The sequence below is a fragment of the Arachis ipaensis genome, chromosome B7 (genome assembly GCF_059453495.1).
Source record: "Arachis ipaensis isolate K30076 ecotype BB chromosome B7, ASM5945349v1, whole genome shotgun sequence".
NCBI classification, from domain to species: Eukaryota; Viridiplantae; Streptophyta; class Magnoliopsida; order Fabales; family Fabaceae; genus Arachis; species Arachis ipaensis.
Window position 1 is genome coordinate 139,513,654 of NC_142442.1, and position 21,950 is coordinate 139,535,603.

Sequence of the window (21,950 nt, forward strand, 5' to 3'; positions counted from 1 at the left end):
AAAAATTGGTAAAATAAAAAAGTAAAACTTTAATTATTCTTATATTAATGTTATGGAATTCACACGTGATAAAAATTATAAATTTAGAAAAAAAAGGTCTAGTTAATTTGGGTTCTAATAAAGGTATATTTTAATATTACTAATTAAAAAAGTTTGTATAAAAAAATACAAAATTTAAATTTTAATACATTTGTTATTTATTTATTAAAATAAAAAATTAAAAAACTTTTATTAATAGTAACTTTAACATGTGTTCTAAGAGTATAAATTAGTTAAATCTTTTAAAAAAAATATCTTCTAAAATAAACAAAAGTAATATAAAATAATAAAGTAAATGATTAATTATCATTGAATTTTTAATCAAAAGAATTAGAGTCAACATTTTTTATATATTAGTACTTTGAGTCAATATTTTATTTTTATATTATTAGATTTTAGAATTTAAGATTTATAGTTTAGCTAACACAATATTTTTTATACAACTATATTAGGTGGATTCTAAAATTAATTAGTCACTGAAAACATCAGCCTCTAATATAAAATACATCTTAAAATATAGATATGTAAGGCCCACATCGGTTGGAGAGGGGAACGAAGCATGCCTTATAAGGGTGTGGATACCTCTCCCTAGCATGATGCGTTTTGACGAGTGAGTGTGGGGGGCTTTGGCCATCATCCCTATCGTCAAAGGCAAAACCGTGAGACCTTGTGTGTCAAAGCGGACAATATCGTGCTAGCAGGTGGTCTAGGCTGTTACAGATGGTATCAGAGCCAGAACCCGGATCGATGTGGATACCTTAGGGGGGTGGATTGTAAGGAACGAAGCATGCCTTATAAGGGTGTGGATACCTCTCCCTAGCATGACGCGTTTTGACGAGTGAGTGTGGGGGGCTTTGGCCATCATCCCTATCGTCAAAGGCAAAACCGTGAGGCCTTGTGCGGGTGGTCTGGGCTGTTACAAGATACATATTGAAAATATATATATATTTATATACAAATAAATTAGTGACTAATTTTAATGTATAAATAATATTTTTGTTTTTTATATTACGTATAAAAATACCTTTGTTGACCAAGTATTAACAAAAAAAAAGTATAAATTTTATTGGTCATATATAAGACTAGAAGTATCAAGTCATGCTAAATTCAAGTTCAACTCACAAAAATTGAGTTTTAATTTGCTCATGACTTAATTTATTACAATCGAGTTCATTTGAAAAATTCACAGTTAACTTACCAAAAACTCACGAGATAGTTCAAATATAACTTATATTTAAAAAAAATTATCAATTATATATAGTATCTATCTATCAATTATAATTTATATTTTTTCATAATTATATATAAAATGATGTGTATGTTATTATTACTGTAAATTAAAAGTATAAAATTTATAATATATTATTAATTTAAATAATTATAATAAGTAATATATAATCAAATCAGCTTACAAATCCATGAATTAAACTTATCTAATAAGCTTAAATTCGAGTCATTTGATATATGAACTCAAATTTAGATTTAAACATAGCTAACAATCTCGTAAATTCAGCTTATTGAATTATTAACTATTTGAACTCAAACTAACTCATAAATCGACTTAAACTCTCTAGTCATAGAGTTGGATATATGATAATTATCTCTTTATTTTATCATTTAATAAATCTCTTTAATTGAAGATTTTTTTTTCTATTAAAAAATAAATGCCCCTAAAATCAAGTTGTTAAGCGCTTAGCCAATGTTCATAGCACCTAGGGGTGTTCAAAACCGATCCAATTCGAACAAAACTGACCAACCAAATCGAAAAAATCGATAACCAAACAAACCGAAAATAAAAAAAACTGAAAAAATGGTATTTTGTAGTTTTTTGTGGTTTGGTTCAGTTTTCGATTTTGATTTGAAAAGTCCTAACCGAACCGAACCGAACCGGTTTACTAAAAAAACCTATATAAAATCCAAACCCCCACCCCCTTCCAGTCAGATACAGCCGCCCTCATCAACCCTAACTTTCTCCTCTCCCCCACTCACAACTCTCTTTTTTCACACTGTCGAAAATTCCACATCCCACCCTCACACGCCGTCGTCCTCTAAGCCCCTGACGTCGCTGGACAGCACCCTCGCGGTGGCCTTCCTCGTCGTGCTTCCCTCTTCTCGGCGTGACCCTTTCTCTCCTTCCCTTCCTCATCGCGATTCCCTCTCCTCGGCGCCGCCCTTCCTCCACGCACAGCAGCCACCATCTCCTCCATGCACAGCAGCTGCCGTCTCCTCCCATCGTCTTCCTCCCGTTGTCCTCCTCACGCCGTCCTCCATGCCGTCGTTTTCAAGAATGGTCCGTAGCTTCTTCTCTGTAGTTCAGAGTGTCGTCGTCTTCATTGTTTGCTGGCGCTTCGCATCTCTGATTTGCAATCCTAAATTTGTTGGATCTGACTATTTGCTGTTGTTTTGTTTTTGGGTTTAGATCTGATAATTGTATACATTCTGATTTGTTATTTTGATTTTTAGCTTTGATTACTGATTATTTGTTCTTGGTTGTGAGTTTTGTTTAGGGTTTTGGATCTGATTACTTCTTTATTTTGATTGTATGTTCTGTTCTGAGTTTTGCTTAGGATTTTAGATCTGATTACTTTTTCTTTTAGTTGTGATTACTGATCATCTGTTATTTTAGTTTTTTATTATTTGTTCTTGATTTGAGTTCTGCTCTGACATTTGATTTTAGGATATGGATAGAAGTTTAGAACGGAATTTTTTTTTGAATTATTTGAAAAATCGAAAAATCAAACCGATTGGTTTGGTTTGATTTGGTTGGTATTGATAAAAAAATTGAACCAAACCGAACCGAAAAATAAATATAAAATTGAATCGGATGACTTTTTCTCAAATAATCGAACCAAACCGTACTGCGAACACCCCTAATAGCACCATATCCGTCATTGTGCAGAACAGTTAAAATACTCAATTATTTGTACAGTCCATATTCACTGATTATTCGTGGTAAGTTAAGTGTCTAAAATTAAGACATCGAAACAAAAAATCAAATTCCATTACGGTAGTGATTGGTCCCCTTTTGGGGTAATTAAGTAATTAACCATTACAAGTTTACATCGTAGAGAACAGTTGATCACAATTCACATTAGAAAAAGTTTAGGGCAGCAACTTTGTTAAATTTTGGTCAGCATATAACCAGCAAAGAAAAGTGAGTCATTAGATGAAATCTCACACCAATCTCACACCATTAAAGCTATCATTAATAACTATTTGATGATTACAAATCACAAAAATTGCTGCCTCCTAATATTCCTCTTCACATTATTGTGACACTTGCGAGTAATAATAATGTTTAAACCCTACAAGGCACGCTTATTAATTAATTCACACGGCCACACCCAAACATCCAAACAATACAAAAGAAAAGATAGATTAATATCTTACCAAAACAAAGACAAAGAATACAAAACATTAAAAAAAAAACTAAAACAGTTAGTTACAAAGCTCACGGGCTATCCCAACCTTGTTATTAATTGTATCAAACAAGATCCTAAGATTCTGTTGCTGCAAGTTGGCAATCACGTTCAGCACAGAGTTCACATTACTCGGAGCCGCCGCCATTGCAAGGCAAGCTAGCGACCCAGCGCTACTATGTATCAAGCTGTTCTCCAATGGAAGCTTCAGGTCCAACCCCGTGAAGTGAAGCGTCACCGTTGGCGCCAAGTTCTCGTACGTCTTCACGAAACACGTGTCAAACGCTCCCAGGCTCGAGAACGTTCCACCAACCTGCTTCCTGAACTCGTCTCTCACCGCATTGTACACCGGCTCAACGAACCGGGTTATCACCGTTCCGGAATCAATGATGGTTCCGGAACCGGTGTTCGGGTCGAAAGCCAGGTACTCTGAGGGGACAGGGACGAGAACCTTTCCCACGCTTATTCCGGTGAGGTTCACATAGTAGAGGGAAGGCCTGTGAGGGTTTCGGAGAAGTGGGGTTGTACGGATACTCTTGGGCTGCCCCACGGGCCCAAGCTTGAGCGACCCTGAGAAGTAGTACGATTTGAAGCTGGGAAGGCAGTAGGAGAAGACACCTGAGTAGAGCCCGCCGGATTGCGAAAGTAAAGACAAAGGCCCACGGCCCAGGCCCAGAAGCCCTTGGGCCGGAATGGACTCGCCGGAGATTGCGTTAACGCAGCCGAATGAGTAGCCCGGGACTACGTCACTGGCTAATCTGAGTGAATCTTGGACGAGCGTGGCGGAAAATGTGGAGCCCGCGTAGGATTGGTTGAAAGCACACGCGCCTGCGCCCGTGGAGGGACACTGAAGCCCACGGACCTGGCCACATTGCGGGACTGAGCAGTCCAATGGGCCGTAACTTGTGGAGTCTTTGGGGGAGAATGTGGTGGCGGAGCAGCCCACGCAACCAGAGCACGGGACGAAGGCCTCGTCAGTGCTGGTGTCCAAGACCATGAACATGAGCTGGCCCGGGGTTCCGATCTTGACACGGACCACGTAGTTTCCAATGTTGAAGGCCTGGCCCGAAGCGATTGGGGCGGAGACAACGGACTTTTGGCCTACTAGTGTGGACAAGTACTTGAGACGGGCTGGGTCTTTGGATGCCATGTTTATGACCGTTTGGGCCCATGAGTCGGGCTTGGGTGGGTCAAATGGTGAGCATTTGCCGAAGATGGGTATCACGGTTAGGCCCGCTTCGTCAGGCTTGGAGGTGCATGGGTCAATGGCAATGCTACTTGCCACAAACATTGTAAAAAAGAGGATTAAGGTGGCGCACTTGAGGCCCATGATTGTTGGAACCGGTGGTGACTCGGCCGAGTGGTGTTGACTCGGTTGAGACTGTGGGTTGGGTTGGAATTTGGAGGTAGCAGGAAGGAAGAGAAGTGTGCATGCATATATTGCATGGCATTCTGAGTGGACCCTTATATATGCAAGACGTGGTTCTTAATTTACGGAAATATCCCTACGCTGTGATATTTGTAGATTGTAACACAGATAATGAGGTAAAATCATTTTAATTATTTTTATTTTTATAATTATAATTCACAAATGCAAAACAAATAAATCTAAAAAAAATTACACTTTTTATATTTTTATATATAAATAAGACACATTTTTCTCTTTTTTTTTTTTACTTCATATTAATTATTTTTAATATGTATATAATATTTTCAGATAAATAAGTATATTTATCTTTTCTTATTTAAAGGAATCTGTGAAAGGTAGGTAAGAATATATACAAGCTGGTTTCTCTGTGCAAGAGACTGTGATCAATTAAGGTTTTAAAGTGAGGGCAGTAAATAGAGATATACAGTGTGGTGTAGTGCAATGCATGAATAATGCGTAGAATGAAACAAAAGGACGAAGAGCAAAAGGTCGCTAGTTTGATCATTATCATTGGTATATCAGAATGGAAAAGGATAAAATGAACTAGCTAGGGTTGAGGCAATTTTGGAGTTTAATACAGTTTATGGCTGTTTCTTGGAATAAGGCTACACATAAGCTTAACTGTTAGCTGAGTGTGGGGTCTTTAGAACTTTTGGGACCGTTTGTATTGAAATTCGAAAATATTTGGTAACCAAAGAAAAATCAGCCAAAAAACAGCTATAACTTGTCTTATTTAGTATTTATTAATTGTTGCGACAATTAATGAATATTAGATAAAACAAGTTCTGATTTTTTTTTTTTTTATCTACTTAACATTACTCTTAAAATTATTGGTGCTACGCTTTATGTTTAATTTGATGGCAAAGTGATTGTGATGTGAATAGGAACCATAGAGATAGAAAAATTTCTCGTGATCCCATTTGTCTTTTCTGGGTATGCTTGCGAGGAGTAGATATTATTATTAATAATTTAATATTATTATTATTACGGTTCTACTACCACATATAAGAATATTTTGTTAAAAAAAATCTAATTAATTTTAGTTTAAATTTAACAAAAATTATTCATACAACATATTCGTAAATTACACATTTTTTTATTATTTTTTTTGCATATTTTTGCGTCATCGTCATTTTTTTATTGTTGCTGTTGTTATTTCTTTTTTCTTTTCTTTTCTTTCTCCTCTTCTTTTTAGTTATTGTAATATTTTTATTTTTTCTTATGTTTTGTTTGTTTTTTTTGTTTTTATTCTTATTAAAAAGGTAAAACAAGAAGAATTATGAGTAGATGAGAAGTTTTGAATTGTACGTAATTTATTCAAAAAAATAGCATCGAAATTTTTTAACTGTGATACAATTTCTTATTAAGAAGGTGAAATAAGAAAAATTATGAGAATGTGAAACAAAATTATGATGACGACGATGACAATAATTATGAAGAAGAGAAAGAGGAGGAGGACGGATAGTTTTAAATTGTGTAGATTTTATTATAAATAGTACTGAAATTAGACATACGTTTATTGTTAAGAGGGTGAAACAAAAAAAATTACGAAAACGTGAAACAAAAAGAAAAAGATGATGATAAAGAAGAGGAAGAGAAATGAGAGTTTTAAATTGTGTATGATTCATTATAAAAATAATACTAAAATGTTTTAATTGACATATAAAATTTCTTAATTTTGACATCAAAATTTTTTAATCATGACATAAAAAAAATTTTAACTAATTTTTCTTATCATTCAGCTAATTGGGTGGTATTTAACTTATATAAAAGATGTCTAACCACAAACCATTATTTCTATATCATTTATAATAAATTATTATATTTTTTTGTTCCAAAATACATTTGAATATATATTTGTTAGTTGAGTAATTTAAAATTTGGACAATTTACATAAATAAATTGTTTGCCCCTCAAATTTACGCAATTGCATTGTTTTAAATATGAAGACGCAAATACATTGTTTCATATATCTATAGAAACCGCTACTGCCAGTAGCGGTTTATCGCAACACGTAATCCGCTATAGCCAGCAGCGGTTTACATGCGAATGGGGGAACACAGAAACCGCTAGAGGCTGTCGCGGTTTCTGTTTGTTGATGTTTGGTCATAAACCGCTACTGACAGTAGCGGTTTATGTGTATTGGGACATGTGCGTAGACCGCTAGAGGCAGCAGCGGTTTACGTTGATTAGAAAAAATTTATTAAAAAAATTTGGTCTCACTGCATGTAATAAATTTTTTATTTGTATTTATTATTAGAAGTGAGACCAAATTACAAATAAAAAAATACAGTCTTCAAAGTATTGAATTATATAAATCAAGACTAATTTTTTTTTATTCTCATCTCTTTTAAAATTTATAAATAATAAAATAATTTATTTTTAGCCAAAAGTTTACTAAATCATATATTTTTCTCTTTAAAAATTATTTCATTCTCTTTTATTTATATCAACCATACAAAGGAGATTGGAGAGTTTGAAAAATGGGTTGTGTTCTTTGCTGTTGATTTGTATTTGAGGTTCTAGCTAAATGATTTTTTTTTATTTGTGCAACTTTGTTGTCTTATACCAAAAAATAAAAATTATTTGTATTTTACAGTTGATTAATTGGATAAATAATAGTGTTAGCATCATAATTTTGATGAATAAAATAAAAAATATAAATATGCATGTAATAATTTTTTATTTGTATTTATTATTAAAATGAGATTAATAAATAGCAAATCAAAGAGTGAGTACTCACAGAGTACTAAAATATATAAACTAAGACTAATTTTTTTTATCTTCATCCCTTCTAAAACTCATGAATGATAAAATAATTTATTTTTAGTAAAAAATTCACTAAAGCATACACTTTTTCTTTAAAAATTACTTCATTTTTTATCCATATAAATCATATGATTGCAAAAAATATATACTCCGTTTTCTTTCTCTCAATCTTTTTGTAACTTAATTTAGCATAAACAAACATTTTTTCTAATCAACGTAAACCGCTGCTGCCTCTAGCGGTTTACGCACATGTCCCAATACACATAAACCGCTACTGCCAGTAGCGGTTTATGCCCAAACATCAACAAACAGAAACTGCGAGGTTTCTGTGTTCCCCCATTCGCATGTAAACTGCTGCTGGCTATAGCGGTACGTGTTGCGATAAACCGCTACTGGCAGTAGCGGTTTCTATAGATATATGAAACAATGTATTTGCGTCTTCATATTTAAAACAATGCAATTGCGTAAATTTGAAGGGCAAATAATTTATTTATGTAAATTGCCCTTAAAATTTTGGATCTTTAGTTATTTAAAATTTTGTTGTGTCATTTATAAAAAAATTTGGTATCATTTTTATCAGATTTTTTGGGTCATTAAATCTAAAATTATTGTGTCACTCTTGTTATTATTAAACTAATTATGTGATATTGAATTAAGAAAAAGAAAAAGATGACAAAGATGATGAAAATGATCATAACGACGATGATGATAGTGGTGATGGTGATGAAGATAATGAAAAAAGAGAAGAAGGATGATCAGAAAAAAGAAAAAAGAAATGACATCAAACGAAAAAAAGAAGAAGACGGTAAAAAAAGAAAAAAAGAAAAGAAAAAAGAGGTAGTAGTAGAAAACGAAGAAGAAGAATGAAAAAAAATGGTAGAAGAAGAGGAGAAGATGGTGATGAGGATTGTTACGGTGGGTAACCAGAGATTCGTGGGCCGGATGACGTTGGTTGGCCCAAACGTGCGAGGGAGGTGACTATCGAGCGAACCTGAAACTCGGTGTTCCTCCGTCCGACTCGTGCGTGTGGAAGAATGGGGGGTGGTACCTGCAAAGACACTCCAATGCTTAAGTCAGCAAGAGTGTGAGCAAGTTGAGAATGTATTGGAACTTAGTGATACCTGAGGGGTGTCAGGGTATTTATAGTGGTGAACCAACAACCACCGCTGAAGTAGTGCCACCTTTTTAGGCGGATAACCGTTCCCATATCTTAGGGAGGTTAAGATATGGCTCTATGAAGTGGTTAGAGAGTTTCTAGGGGCAGTTACTCATTCGAATGAGTGTTATCTGCCAGCTAACCCTCATATCCGACTTCTTTGGAGTGGGTCGTGCTTAGTACCGACTTCTGGGACGAAGGCTGGTACTGGAGGAGGGCCAACTCTTTGGGTTGGGCTTCTTTGCTTAGATCTTGGGCCCTATTTATTGGGCCAGGGTATGAACAGTGCCCCTACTCGAGCCCAATTTCTTTTTAAGAGTTGGGTTCGAGTATTCAACTCGGGGTTTTGGCCGATTTGTAGGAGGACCGACGTGATGGCTTAGGAACCGACGTGATTTTTCTTGACCTTTCGGTTCTGACAGTTACGTCTAATCAAGCGTCGTGTCCGTTAGGGGTGTGCGTAGAGATTTAATGGCCTTGGTAACGGTGCATCTTTATTAATGACTGCCCCCATTTTACCATTATGCCCCTAACGTTCTTATAAATACTTTCCCTCTCTTTCGTTGTTTCGTTTCTGCGATCTTTCAAATTTCCTTGCATTCGTTCGTGCTGCATTCTTGCGTTTTCGAAGGCTTTTGCTTCCAACCCTTATATCCGGATAAAGGTTAGTTCTTTAATATGCTTTTGTAGATAAATTTGATTTGTAGACTTTAGTTTCGCATCCTCCTCCCTTTAGAGACCGTGTTGGTGATTCTTCTTTTCCCCTTGTAGGTTTTGTTGCCCCCTTTTTTATAAAAAGAAATGGCTTCTGTAGATGCTCTCTCTCACTGGGTTGATGTCACGGTCTTAGGGGAGGAGCCCTCAGTCGATTCTGAGTTCATTACCAACCTTCGCACTCATCACAGAATTTGTACTTCTGAGGATGACGAACCAAAATATGAATTGGTAGTCCCGGGTCCTGAAGACCGGGTTTGTTTTGGAAGAGTCGATGAGGCGGCCCCTCATTTTTTCTTTATGTATGAATGCATGATCACCCGTTTGGGTGTTTTTCTTCCTTTTTCAAATTTTGAGATATCTGTTTTGCGTCACTGTCGAGTCGCTCCCACCCAGCTTCACCCCAACTCTTGGGGTTTTTTGAAAATTTATCAATTTATCAGCCAGGCTTTAGAGTTCCCGACTTCTTTAAAGATTTTTTTCCATCTTTTTCATATGACCAAACCCTTCAGTGGGCTAAACAATAAACAACAGTGGGTGTCGTTCCGAGCCATACAAGGTCGGAGACTTTTTACCCTTTTTGACGAGTCCTTTCACGACTTCAAGAACTACTTTTTCAAAGTGCAAGCTGTAGAGGGTCACCACCCCTTTTTCCTGGATGATCATTCTTCTCCCCGATTTCCTTTATATTGGCTGGAGGCCTCCCCTTGCGAGAAATATGGTCTGGATGACTTAAATGAGGTAGAAGCAGCCATTGTGGGGTTCCTCCGAGAAGTGTGGGGGAGGGCCCCATACTTGGATACTAAAAAATTTCTCCAGGGGTCGCCGACCTTTGTCCAGTCACAATTAGGTAGCTTTTTGCGTTTCTTGCTTATTTCCGACTTGCAATTTCTTTTACCGACTTTGTCTGATTTTAGCTACCAATTTGTTTTTTGCAGAGATGGCAAAGAAAAACGCTCAAGAGTCTTACCAGAGGGTTCAGGAAGCCAAGGCAAAGTCTCGGGCCAGGTCTGGAGGTGTTAGGACGGTTGTCTCTCCTCCTCCTCCTTCTCCTCGGATCGTTGGGACTCCCTCTCAACCTATTGTGATTTCCTCCTCTGCTCCCTCTCTGCCACCCCCTCCCGTCCGACCCACTCCCGAACCAGAGCCAAAGAAGCGCAAGACCTTAGAGTCTGGCGCTTCTGGTGAGGCGGACGCTCTTGCGTTCGTTCGAAAGAACATCTATCCTCATGCTCGTATGAGTATGGATGACGTTTCTGTTCGGTACTACCTCACTACTGTGGTTGAGGAGAGTCTCAAGACGGCGGGGGTTTGTGGCAAACTCTTGGATATATTTGAGAAGACTCCCATCAGCTCTTTAGGGACGACCTCGAGGGTCGAGGAGCTGGAGGGTAGGCTTCGTGTATATCAGGAGCACGAGAAGGAGTTGGAGGGGAAAGTTGCCAAACTGACGGAGGAGAGGGACAGCCTCAGAGAGAAGGGGCAGAAGTTGCAGGCTCAATGCAATATGGAGGTAGGTTTAAGGAAAGCAGCGCAAGCCAGCTACAATAGTTTATTTGCTGATCTTGTGTCTGTAAAGAACGACTTGCTAAATGCTCGGAAGGCCTACACCGAGTTGGAGGACTCTATTGCGGATGGTGCTGATGAGGCCTGGAGGATTTTTAAGGAACAGGTCGGAGTTATTGCTCCTGACTTGGACCTTTCTCCTTTGGACCCTGATAAGATTGTTATTGATGGTGCCATCGTGGATCCTCCTGTCCCCATGGTGGAGTCTGAGTCTGATTTAAAGACTCGGGGGCAGAGGATCATAGAGTCCCCTCCTCACTCTAAGGACGCTCCGAGTTCTTCTACCGTTCCTCCGACTTCATCTTCAACTCCTGCTCCTGGCGTTCCCCCTGATTCTGCTGGTGGTGATCTTCTAAAAAAGTAATTTTTGGCTATCGGGGCCCGGCCTGTGGGCCCCTCTTTTTAAACTCTTTATATTTATTTGTTGGTGTTTTGAACAATTTTTTGGCCCTTTAAGGCCGTAAACAAAACAGTAATGCCCCTTTTTTTTAATAGGGGTTTAATTTAGCGTTAAATAAATGCCCTTTTTGGATAAGGGTTTTGAGTTACCTTATGCGCGCATGCTTTTCGTGGTTCCTTTGACTCTTTGATCTTTTCTGGAGAAAACCTTTTCTTTGGGACTTGCCTGCTTTTCTGAATTTCCTTGATTCTCAAGGCAGCCTTTTTCTTAGTTTTTCCTTATCTCTTTTTGTTATTCCTAGTACTCAATTTTGTTTTATTGAGTTTTTCGTGACTTAGGCTACTTTTGCGATTCATTTTAATTTTACTCGGTTTCACATTCCGCCTTGTGAGTCGGACTGCTCCCGAGTTTATCATGATCGACTTCTATAGCCTCTTTACACCGACTTGTACCTCGTCGTTTTATCCTGACGACCATCTAGGTCGGTTCATGGGATTTTTACGTTTTGTCGAGCTTAAATCGGCGCGTTTCGTAGAAAGAAAATAAAAAGGGAATTTTGAAAGAGATATTTAAAATGAAAGAGTTCTTTATTAATTGAGGAGGTACCTTATTGCTGCTAAGGGCTTTTGCTAATTTATTTCCCTTAGCCCCTACTGTGATGCCTCGTTAAAAACCCTTCTTCAGAAAAAACCCTTTGATTCTGGGAAAAAATCATGAAGCTGGGAAAAGAGTACATCAGGGAGTAGAGTTTGCTTTTAACTGTAGTACCTTTTCATATTACAAGCATGCCATGACCTTGGTAACTCGGTGCCGCCTAAGTCGGTCACCTTATAATAGCCTTTTCCTAAGACCTCCTTGATTTTGTATGGTCCTTTCCAATTGGCAGCGAGCTTTCCCTCCCCAGATTTGTTGACCCTAATGTCGTTTCTGATTAAGACTAAGTCATCTGGGGTGAAACTCCTTCGAATGACTTTTTTGTTGTACCTTGTAGTCATCCTTTGTTTCAATGCTGCTTCTCTTATCTGAGCTTCTTCTCGGACTTCAGGGAGCAAGTCGAGCTCTTCTGTATGTCCCTGTATATTCCTGATCTCGTCGTGGAAAATCACTCTTGGGCTTTGCTCATTGACCTCTATTGGGATCATGGCTTCTACGCCATAGACTAGTCGGAAGGGTGTTTCTCCAGTGGCGGATTGGGGAGTTGTTCTATAAGCCCATAGTACTTGTTGGAGCTCTTCAGCCCAAGCCCCTTTCGCGTCTTGTAACCTTTTCTTCAGCCCTGCCAGAATGACTTTGTTGGCTGCTTCGGCTTGCCCATTGGCTTGTGGGTGTTCCACCGAGGTGAACTGGTGTTTAATTTTCATACTTGCTACCAGGCTTCTAAAGGTGGAGTCGGTGAACTGGGTTCCGTTATCTGTGGTAATGGAATAAGGTATCCCATACCTTGTGATTATATTTTTGTAGAGGAACCTCCGACTTCTCTGTGCAGTGATGGTGGCCAGTGGTTCTGCTTCTATCCACTTTGTGAAGTAATCTATTCCCACTATTAGGTATTTAACTTGTCCTGGCGCCTGGGGAAAAGGACCTAACAAATCCATTCCCCATTTTGCAAAGGGCCATGGAGAAGTGATACTAATGAGCTCTTCTGGGGGAGCCACGTGGAAATTTGCATGCATTTGGCATGGCTGACACTTTTTCACAAATTCTGTGGCATCTTTCTGTAAGGTTGGCCAGTAAAATCCAGCTCGGATCACTTTCCTGGCCAATGACCTGGCTCCGAGATGGTTCCCGCAGATTCCGCTATGTACCTCCTCCAACACCTCGGTGGTTTTTAAGGTCGGTACACACTTTAACAATGGTGTTGATATCCCCCTTCTGTAGAGAACATTTTTCACCAAAGTATAGTGTTGTGCTTCCCTTCGGATTTTCTGGGCTTCTTTTTCCTCCTTAGGGAGGATGTCGAATTTTAGGTATTCGACTAAGGGGTTCATCCATCCGAGGTTTAATCCGACCACTTCAAAGACTTCTAGTGTGTCTTCCGTTTTTACCACTGAAGGTTCCTGGAGAGTCTCTTGAATCAGGCTTCTGTTATTTCCTCCTGGCTTGGTACTTGCTAGCTTGGATAGGGCGTCTGCTCTGCTGTTTAGATCCCGAGTTATGTGTTTCACCTCGGTTTCTGCAAAGCGCCCCAGGAGCTCCGAGGCTTTCTCCAAGTACCTTTTCATAGTTGGGTCTTTTGCTTGGTATTCCCCACTTATTTGGGAGGTCACCACCTGGGAGTCGCTGTATACCATCACTTTCGTGGCACCGACTTCTTCAGCCAGCTTCAATCCTACGATCAAGGCTTCGTATTCTGCCTGATTATTTGAAGCTGGGAATTCGAACTTGAGGGAAACTTCTATCTGGGTTCCCCTTTCATCTACCAATATTATGCCTGTGCCGCTTCCTGTTTTATTGGAGGATCCATCCACGTAGAGTTCCCAGGTAGTCGGTTTGTCCTCTTGATCCCCTGCATATTCAGCAATGAAGTCGGCGAGGCACTGGGCTTTAATCGCCGTCCGAATTTCATACTTCAAGTCGAACTCGGAGAGCTCTATTGCCCATTGTACCATTCTTCCTGCAATATCCGTCTTTTGGAGGATTTGCTTCATGGGTTGGTTCGTGCGGACCCTTATTGTGTGAGCCTGAAAGTAAGGTCGTAGCCTTCGAGAGGCTATTACTAAGGAGTAGGCAAACTTTTCTAATTTGTGATACCTTAGCTCAGGGCCCTGTAGAACTTTACTGATGAAGTAGATTGGGTGTTGTCTGACCTCATCTTCTCTTATCAAGGCTGCTGAGACAGCCCTGTCTGCCACGGATAGGTATAGGACGAGGTCTTTTCCGGCTATAGGTCGGGTCAAGATAGGAGGTTGGCTCAAAAACTTTTTGAACTCCTGGAACGCCTCCTCGCATTCGGGGGTCCACTCAAACTGGTGCCCCTTTTTTAGTAGGGAGAACAGTGGGAGGGATCTTAATGCTGATCCTGCCAGAAATCTGGAGAGAGCTGCTAGTTGGCCATTCAGCTGTTGGACTTCTCTCAAACAAGTCGGGCTTTTCATCTCTAGGATAGCTCTACACTTGTCGGGATTGGCTTCGATCCCTCTTTGTGTTAGCATGAATCCTAGAAATTTTCCTGCCTCCACTGCGAAGGCGCACTTTGCAGGGTTTAGTCTCATCCCGTGCAACCTTATGGTATCAAAGACTTGTGAGAGGTCGGATAGGAGGTCGACTTCTTCCTTGGTTTTTACCAGCATATCGTCGACATATGCTTCCATTAAGCTCCCTAGGTGGGGGGCAAACACCTTATTCATCAGCCTCTGATATGTGGCCCCTGCATTTTTCAATCCAAATGGCATGACCACGTAGTAATAGTTGGCTCTGGGCGTGATGAATGATGTTTTTTCCTGGTCTGGTTCATACATCGGGATTTGGTTATACCCTGAGTAGGCGTCCATGAATGACAGGTATTGATACCCCGAGCTAGAGTCCACTAGGGCGTCAATGCTTGGTAGTGGATAAGGGTCCTTAGGACATGCTTTGTTTAAGTCGGTGTAGTCGACGCACATTCTCCATTTACCATTTTGTTTTTTGACTAGCACTACATTGGCTAGCCATGTTGGGTATTTGACTTCTCTGATGAAGCCGGCTTCTAGGAGCGCCCGCACTTGCTCTTCCACTACTAGGGCTCGCTCTGGGCCGAGCTTGCGTCTTCTTTGTTGTACAGGTCGGGACCCTGAGTAGACCGAGAGCTTGTGAGACATGAGCTCGGGATCTATCCCAGGCATGTCGGAGGCCTTCCAGGCGAAGAGATCGGAGTTATCTCTTAGGAGCTTAGTCAACCCTTGTCTTAGGGTTTCCCCTAGGTTGGCTCCTATGTGAGTGTTTTTTCCTTCCTCTTCGCCGACCTGAATTTCCTCAGTTTTTCCCCCGGGCTGTGGTCGCAGCTCTTCTTTAACCCTTGCTCCCCCGAGTTCTATTGTGTGGACTTCTCTGCCTTTTCCTCTCAGGTTTAGGCTTTCATTGTAGCACTTCCTTGCCAGTTTCTGATCTCCCCTCACCGTTGCTATTCCCGACGAGGTCGGGAACTTCATGCAGAGGTGGGGCGTCGATACCACCGCTCCGAGTCGATTAAGGGTAGCCCTGCCGATTAAGGCATTATAAGCCGACCCCACGTCGATGACTATGAAGTCTATACTCAGAGTCTTTGATTTTTCCCCCTTTCCAAAGGTGGTGTGGAGGGGTAAAAATCCTAGTGGCTTTATCGGCGTGTCACCTAATCCGTACAAGGTGTCGGGGTAGGCTCTTAACTCTTTCTCATCTAAACCTAGTTTGTCGAAAGCGGGCTTAAAGAGGATGTCTGCTGAGCTTCCTTGGTCTACTAGGGTTCTGTGTAGATGGGCATTTGCCAGGATCATGGTAATTACCACTGGGTCATCGTGCCCAGGGATTACTCCTCGCCCGTCTTCCTTTGTGAATGAAATGGTCGGAAGATCGGAGGACCCCTCTTCGACCTGGTAGACTCTCTTGAGATGTCTTTTTCGAGAGGATTTTGTGAGTCCCCCTCCCGCAAATCCTCCTGAGATCATATGGATATGTCTCTTCGGAGTTTGTGGTGGTGGGTCTCTTCTATCCGTATCTTCTCGCTTTCTTTTTCCATGACCGTCCGACCTTTCTATGAGATATCTGTCAAGCCGACCTTCTCTGGCTAGCTTTTCTATCACATTTTTAAGGTCGTAACAGTCGTTTGTGGAGTGTCCATATATCTTATGGTACTCGCAGTAATCACTGCGGCTCCCCCCTTTTTTATTCTCGATGGGTCTGGGGGGAGGCAGCCTTTCAGTATTGCAAATTTCTCTGTATACATCCACTACAGGAACTTTCAATGGAGTATAAGAATGATACTTTCTTGGCCTATCAAGGCCGAGCTCTTCCTTCTTCTTCGCTTCCCTCTCCCTTTCTTTCGTTGAGGGAGGGTGCCCGATTCGCAAACTCGGGTCTCTTAGCCTAGCGTTTTCTTCCATATTGATGTACTTTTCAGCTCTTTCCTGTACATCATTTAAAGAGGCGGGGTGTCTTTTTGATATGGACTGTGAGAAGGAACCTTCTCTAAGACCATTGACTAGCCCCATGATGACCGCTTCGGTGGGCAGGTCTTGAATCTCCAAACACGCTTTGTTGAATCTTTCCATATAGGCCCGTAAGGACTCCCCGACCTCCTGTTTTATTCCCAGGAGGCTTGGTGCATGTTTTACTTTGTCCTTCTGGATGGAGAACCTCATTAAGAATTTTCTTGAGAGGTCTTCAAAACTGGTAATTGACCTCGGAGGGAGACTGTCAAACCACTTCATCGCTGCTTTTGACAAGGTTGTCGGGAAAGCTTTGCATCGCGTAGCGTCAGAAGCGTCGGTCAGATACATCCGACTTTTAAAGTTGCTCAGATGATGCTTTGGATCGGTGGTTCCATCGTAGAGGTCCATATCGGGGCTTCTAAAGTTTCTCGGAACTTTTGCCCTCATTATGTCCTCGCTAAACGGATCTTTCTCTCCTAAGGGAGAATCTTCTCTATCGCCGTGGGAATTCCGACCTTTGAGGGAGGATTCTAACTTTAAGAGTTTTCTTTCTAACTCTTTTCGTCGCTCCATCTCCTCTTTTAGGTTCTTTTCAACTTCCCTTTGTCGTTCCCGCTCCTGTTCTAGCTGCTCGAGGCGGCTATGGATTAATCCCATAAGCTCACTAGCGAGAGGGGGTCCTTCTTTTTCTGACTCGCGCCCCTCCGAGGAGTTTACCTTCGGATTTTTGATTCCGGAAGTGCCTTCCTTATTTTGATCATTAGCTTCCTGGTGGAGGTTCTGATCTGCTTCGTTGTTTCCAGTGTTCAAATTCTCTTGATCAGAATCTGTCTCCACATGACCTTCTTCAGGGGATCTTTCCGCCATCACTGGTTAATCTCTCGGGTCCCCGGCAACGGCGCCAATGTTACGGTGGGTAACCAGAGATTCGTGGGCCGGATGACGTTGGTTGGCCCAAACGTGCGAGGGAGGTGACTATCGAGCGAACCTGAAACTCGGTGTTCCTCCGTCCGACTCGTGCGTGTGGAAGAATGGGGGGTGGTACCTGCAAAGACACTCCAATGCTTAAGTCAGCAAGAGTGTGAGCAAGTTGAGAATGTATTGGAACTTAGTGATACCTGAGGGGTGTCAGGGTATTTATAGTGGTGAACCAACAACCACCGTTGAAGTAGTGCCACCTTTTTAGGCGGATAACCGTTCCCATATCTTAGGGAGGTTAAGATATGGCTCTATGAAGTGGTTAGAGAGTTTCTAGGGGCAGTTACTCATTCGAATGAGTGTTATCTGCCAGCTAACCCTCATATCCGACTTCTTTGGAGTGGGTCGTGCTTAGTACCGACTTCTGGGACGAAGGCTGGTACTGGAGGAGGGCCAACTCTTTAGGTTGGGCTTCTTTGCTTAGATCTTGGGCCCTATTTATTGGGTCAGGGTATGAACAAGGATCATGATCATGATAATAATAATAATAAAAATAGAAGAGGAGAAAAACCAAGAGAAATAAAAACAAATGTGCGTATACAAATTTAATTTTGTTAGACTTAATTAAAAAAAATAATTATCTAATATTTTTATTATTGTTGTTGTTATTGTTAGTTATTATTATTATTATAAAATATTTGTTTGTTACTAACGTTTGCAACTTTTTAAAAAAATATTACTAATATTTATTTTTATTTAATTTTGTTTTTACCATTTTAAAAAATAACCTGACTTTCAAAATAAAATATAATTGATTGTCCACCTATCGGATGAATCCAAATTTGATCTCACTCATACATCCAGGAGCAGAGTTTTAGACTCTTAGTGTATATAAAGAGAGCAATGACCTTCCTAAATTGATAAATTTTACATATAAAAGTTCTCTATATTTATAGTTTAGTCTCTCTAATTTTATTCTTTTATCTCCTATCTTGTTAAGTTGTTATACCGTTTATATTTGCTCCTTCTAAGAAAAAAATCTAACTCCGCACCTGCACCTATCTGACTATAACAAATAGCGAGTCTCCTAAGTACTTAAATCCAAAACTAGCAATACAAATTTATTCTCGCTGATATCAACCTAAGTTGGTCAAATAAAATGGATACCCAAAATGTTAATCTAATGAAAGAAAAGTACAGCGCTAAATATTTTGTCCGTACATGGGTGAGTTGGATCAGATGCGGTCGGTCACGGGCTTTGGAAGACTTTTTGTGCCAAGAAACTCATGCATCCGTGGGCCCCTTTTCTCATCCTCATCTTCATCTACATGCAAAATTCATTCAACAAAATTTCGTTTTATTAATTTAATGGTTAACTCAATAATTTATTTAAGTAAATATTAAGAATTTGAATTTTATTTTATATATACTGTAATTTAATGATAAATTTTTAAATAGAATTTTAAATTTTTAAATAAAATTTCGATTTAAAATAAATTAATTTTTAACTTATCAAACTAAAGGATATGGTAAAAAATAAAAAAATTACTAAACAATTTTATTATATATATGAAAATTATACTCCCCCAATCCTGCAGCCGACAAAATTATTGTTTTTCTTCTTCATTGGGAAATTAAGATAAAAAAAAATTTTCAAGTTGCCAATATTTTTTAGCTCTATTTTGTCTTTTTATGATCCCTGGTTGATGAAGTACATTGTGATCAGGGGTTTGCCCATTTATTAGTGTGAATTCAGCTAGTACCATTAATTAATAGGAGATAGTAGTGGGATACTATTATAAAAATTTTATAATTATCTTTATATAAAGATGTATTTTTTTTATTATTGAATGATGAATTATAAAATTTAATTTGATATACTATAAAAATATTATTTTTTTTAAATATAAATACATTTTTAATATAAGACTCTTTATAAAAAAATATTTTTTACATTTTTATTTAAATAGGTACCTTAATTAATATATAGAGTTAGTTTTATCTTTGATTTTCACCTATATATATTGTCACTATTTTTAATATTAAACTTTAGCTATCTTTAATAATTTGATTTGTCTTAATACCCATCTCAACGGCTTAGCTTAATTATTCTTGAAAATTACCATTAATACTTCATTATATTCACATGTTCTCTTTTTCTTTAAAAAAATAAAAAATAAAAATTCCCTAATTTTTTGCATCTGGCATCTCTTTCAATTATTTCCAATCATATTTAATTTATTCACACTTATTCATTTTTGGATAAATATTCTTTTCGATCCTTAACCATTTTTTTATGAGACATATCACACTTTAATTATTCTGAAATTTCAATTTGACCTCATTCATTAATAAAATTGGACAAATCGACTCTTATAACCAGTTAATAGCAAGTTAGTTATCTACGTGTCAGGTGGAATATGATGTGTTAATACCAAGTAACAGGTGTCAACTCCAAATGATTACGGGGATTAAAATCCTCCACCTCCTCCTCATTATTATTACTATCTATCTTCATAGTCTTAAACTCTTTTTGCATTGGACAAAATCATAAAGCTAGTAATCTATATATCATTAACAAGATTTGGGGGTAACTGAAAAACCTCACCGACGAGCTTGAATGCCTCTCCAGATGCCACATGGGAACTCTTGTAACGCTTGTGAAGGATGAGGCACGGACAAATAACTCCGGCAACGCGAAGGATGATGAGGACCTTGGTGGTGCCGAAAAGATTTGGGGTGAGCTATTGAGGGAGGTTGGGTAAGGACGAGAAGGAGAAGAAGAGGAGGAGGAAGAGGGAACTACGATGGTGGTGACTGTTGGTGGCAAAATAGAGGATGAAGATGGTGGTTTTTGAGATGGCGCGATGGGGGAAGAAAAAGAGAAGAAGAAGAAAAGAGAAGTTGGTTCGACTATGATGGTGCCGTAGTGATAGTTGTAAAGGTGAAGCTCGATAATGATGGTGATGGAAATGATGGTGACTAGCGAAGAGAAAGGAGAAGAAAAGGACGAAAAAAAAAGAAAAAAGAGAAGGGCTTTTTTTTCGTATAGAGAGAATTTTTAGTTCCTATAACCATTTGGAATTGACACCTGTCACATATTTGACACGTCAGACAAACAACCTATTACTAATTGATTATAGGAGTTTATTTAACAATTTTTATTAATAGGTGGGACCAAGTTAATATTTAAGAATAACTAGAGTGTTATATGACTAAAAAAATCAGAGACTAAACAAGATATTTACCTTTAATTTTTCTTCTGTTTCAAAGAGAATATTGTCAACTCGATTTGGTTGTGTTGACAAAAAAAATTAACGACAAACAAAATGCAAATTAAATACAGGTTTATATGCAATAATTACTCCAGCAAAGAATATTAACAAGTCTTTTTTTTTTTCACATCAACAATAATATTGAAGCAAAGAGGTTGAGAAATTGAGGATTAACCATCATCACCAGATAGAGTTTGGAAGATTGGTTATATACATTTTTGAAACAAATTATTCCTTTGAAAGCCCCACACCATGCAGCATATAATATAATAGCAGATTAGCAGGGCCACTTCAGATCGAAATCATTCACGGACTAAATATAACCAGTGTCCTTTTTCAGAACATGGTTGTTCCATTATTTTTGGCCAATCATATCTGATGTAAAATTATAGAGTGTCCAACCCAATGGTTTGGTTTATTAGTGGTTAAGTTACTTAGTCTGTTTATGTAAGTATTGGAAGTTCGAATTCTATTATATATTTATTGATCAACGACAAACTTTTAAATAGAATTTAGATCTATGATAAATTAATTATTAATTTACTAGACTAAGAGATACCATAAACAAAAAAAATATAGAATATCCATGAAAGAAAATTGTTGCCAATGAAAACTTATTTGTCTCTGCCTTGATACCTAATACCGTAACAAGCACATCAACTATTTAATAACTACATTAGATCTCTCTGTTAGATCAAAATAATGGAGAAATCTGTTTATGTTACGACATAAAAATTGAGAAACAGAAAATTTATTTGAAAATTGTTGATGAGGAACTTTATTTTAAGTGAAAATTCTTTAAAAACCTATTTTAAATATTACTCCGATGATGACCATCGGTGATAACTTTTAACTGGCTAGCACTAGCTGCATGGTAGTTTAAAAAGATCTAAGATGTTAGATGAAGATAGTCACGTACCAAACAGTACAATGCATAATCACAAGGAATAATAATGTGAATTGCTAGCTAAAAATCAAGAGTAACCCGATTTTTATTTATTTTTTTTTTGCAAAAAAATTATACAATTCTTGAAAATAATTTTATGCTCTAAGCTGTTTAAGCTGTGATGTCGATAGTTTGATGAATCATAAGAGATTAGAAGAGGGAGAAAAAATAAGTTCTTCTAATTGTTGAAGAGAATAAAAAATCTCCTTACAAA

General features: G+C 38.5%; 2 protein-coding genes across 2 annotated transcripts; one reads left to right on the forward strand and one right to left on the reverse strand.

Moving 5' to 3' along the window:
• Window positions 1-3,213: 3,213 nt before the first annotated feature.
• On the reverse strand, window positions 3,214-4,908 carry LOC107606201 (aspartyl protease AED3). The gene has a single exon (XM_016308212.3). It carries the CDS (start codon window positions 4,786-4,788, stop codon window positions 3,478-3,480), a length of 1,311 nt encoding a protein of 436 aa, XP_016163698.1. The 5' UTR covers window positions 4,789-4,908; the 3' UTR covers window positions 3,214-3,477.
• A 5,549-nt stretch (window positions 4,909-10,457) lies between these two features.
• LOC148554331 (uncharacterized) lies at window positions 10,458-11,456 on the forward strand. The gene has a single exon (XM_088493082.1). The coding sequence runs from the start codon at window positions 10,467-10,469 to the stop codon at window positions 11,454-11,456; it is 990 nt and encodes a 329-aa protein (XP_088349208.1). The 5' UTR covers window positions 10,458-10,466.
• Window positions 11,457-21,950: the final 10,494 nt, after the last annotated feature.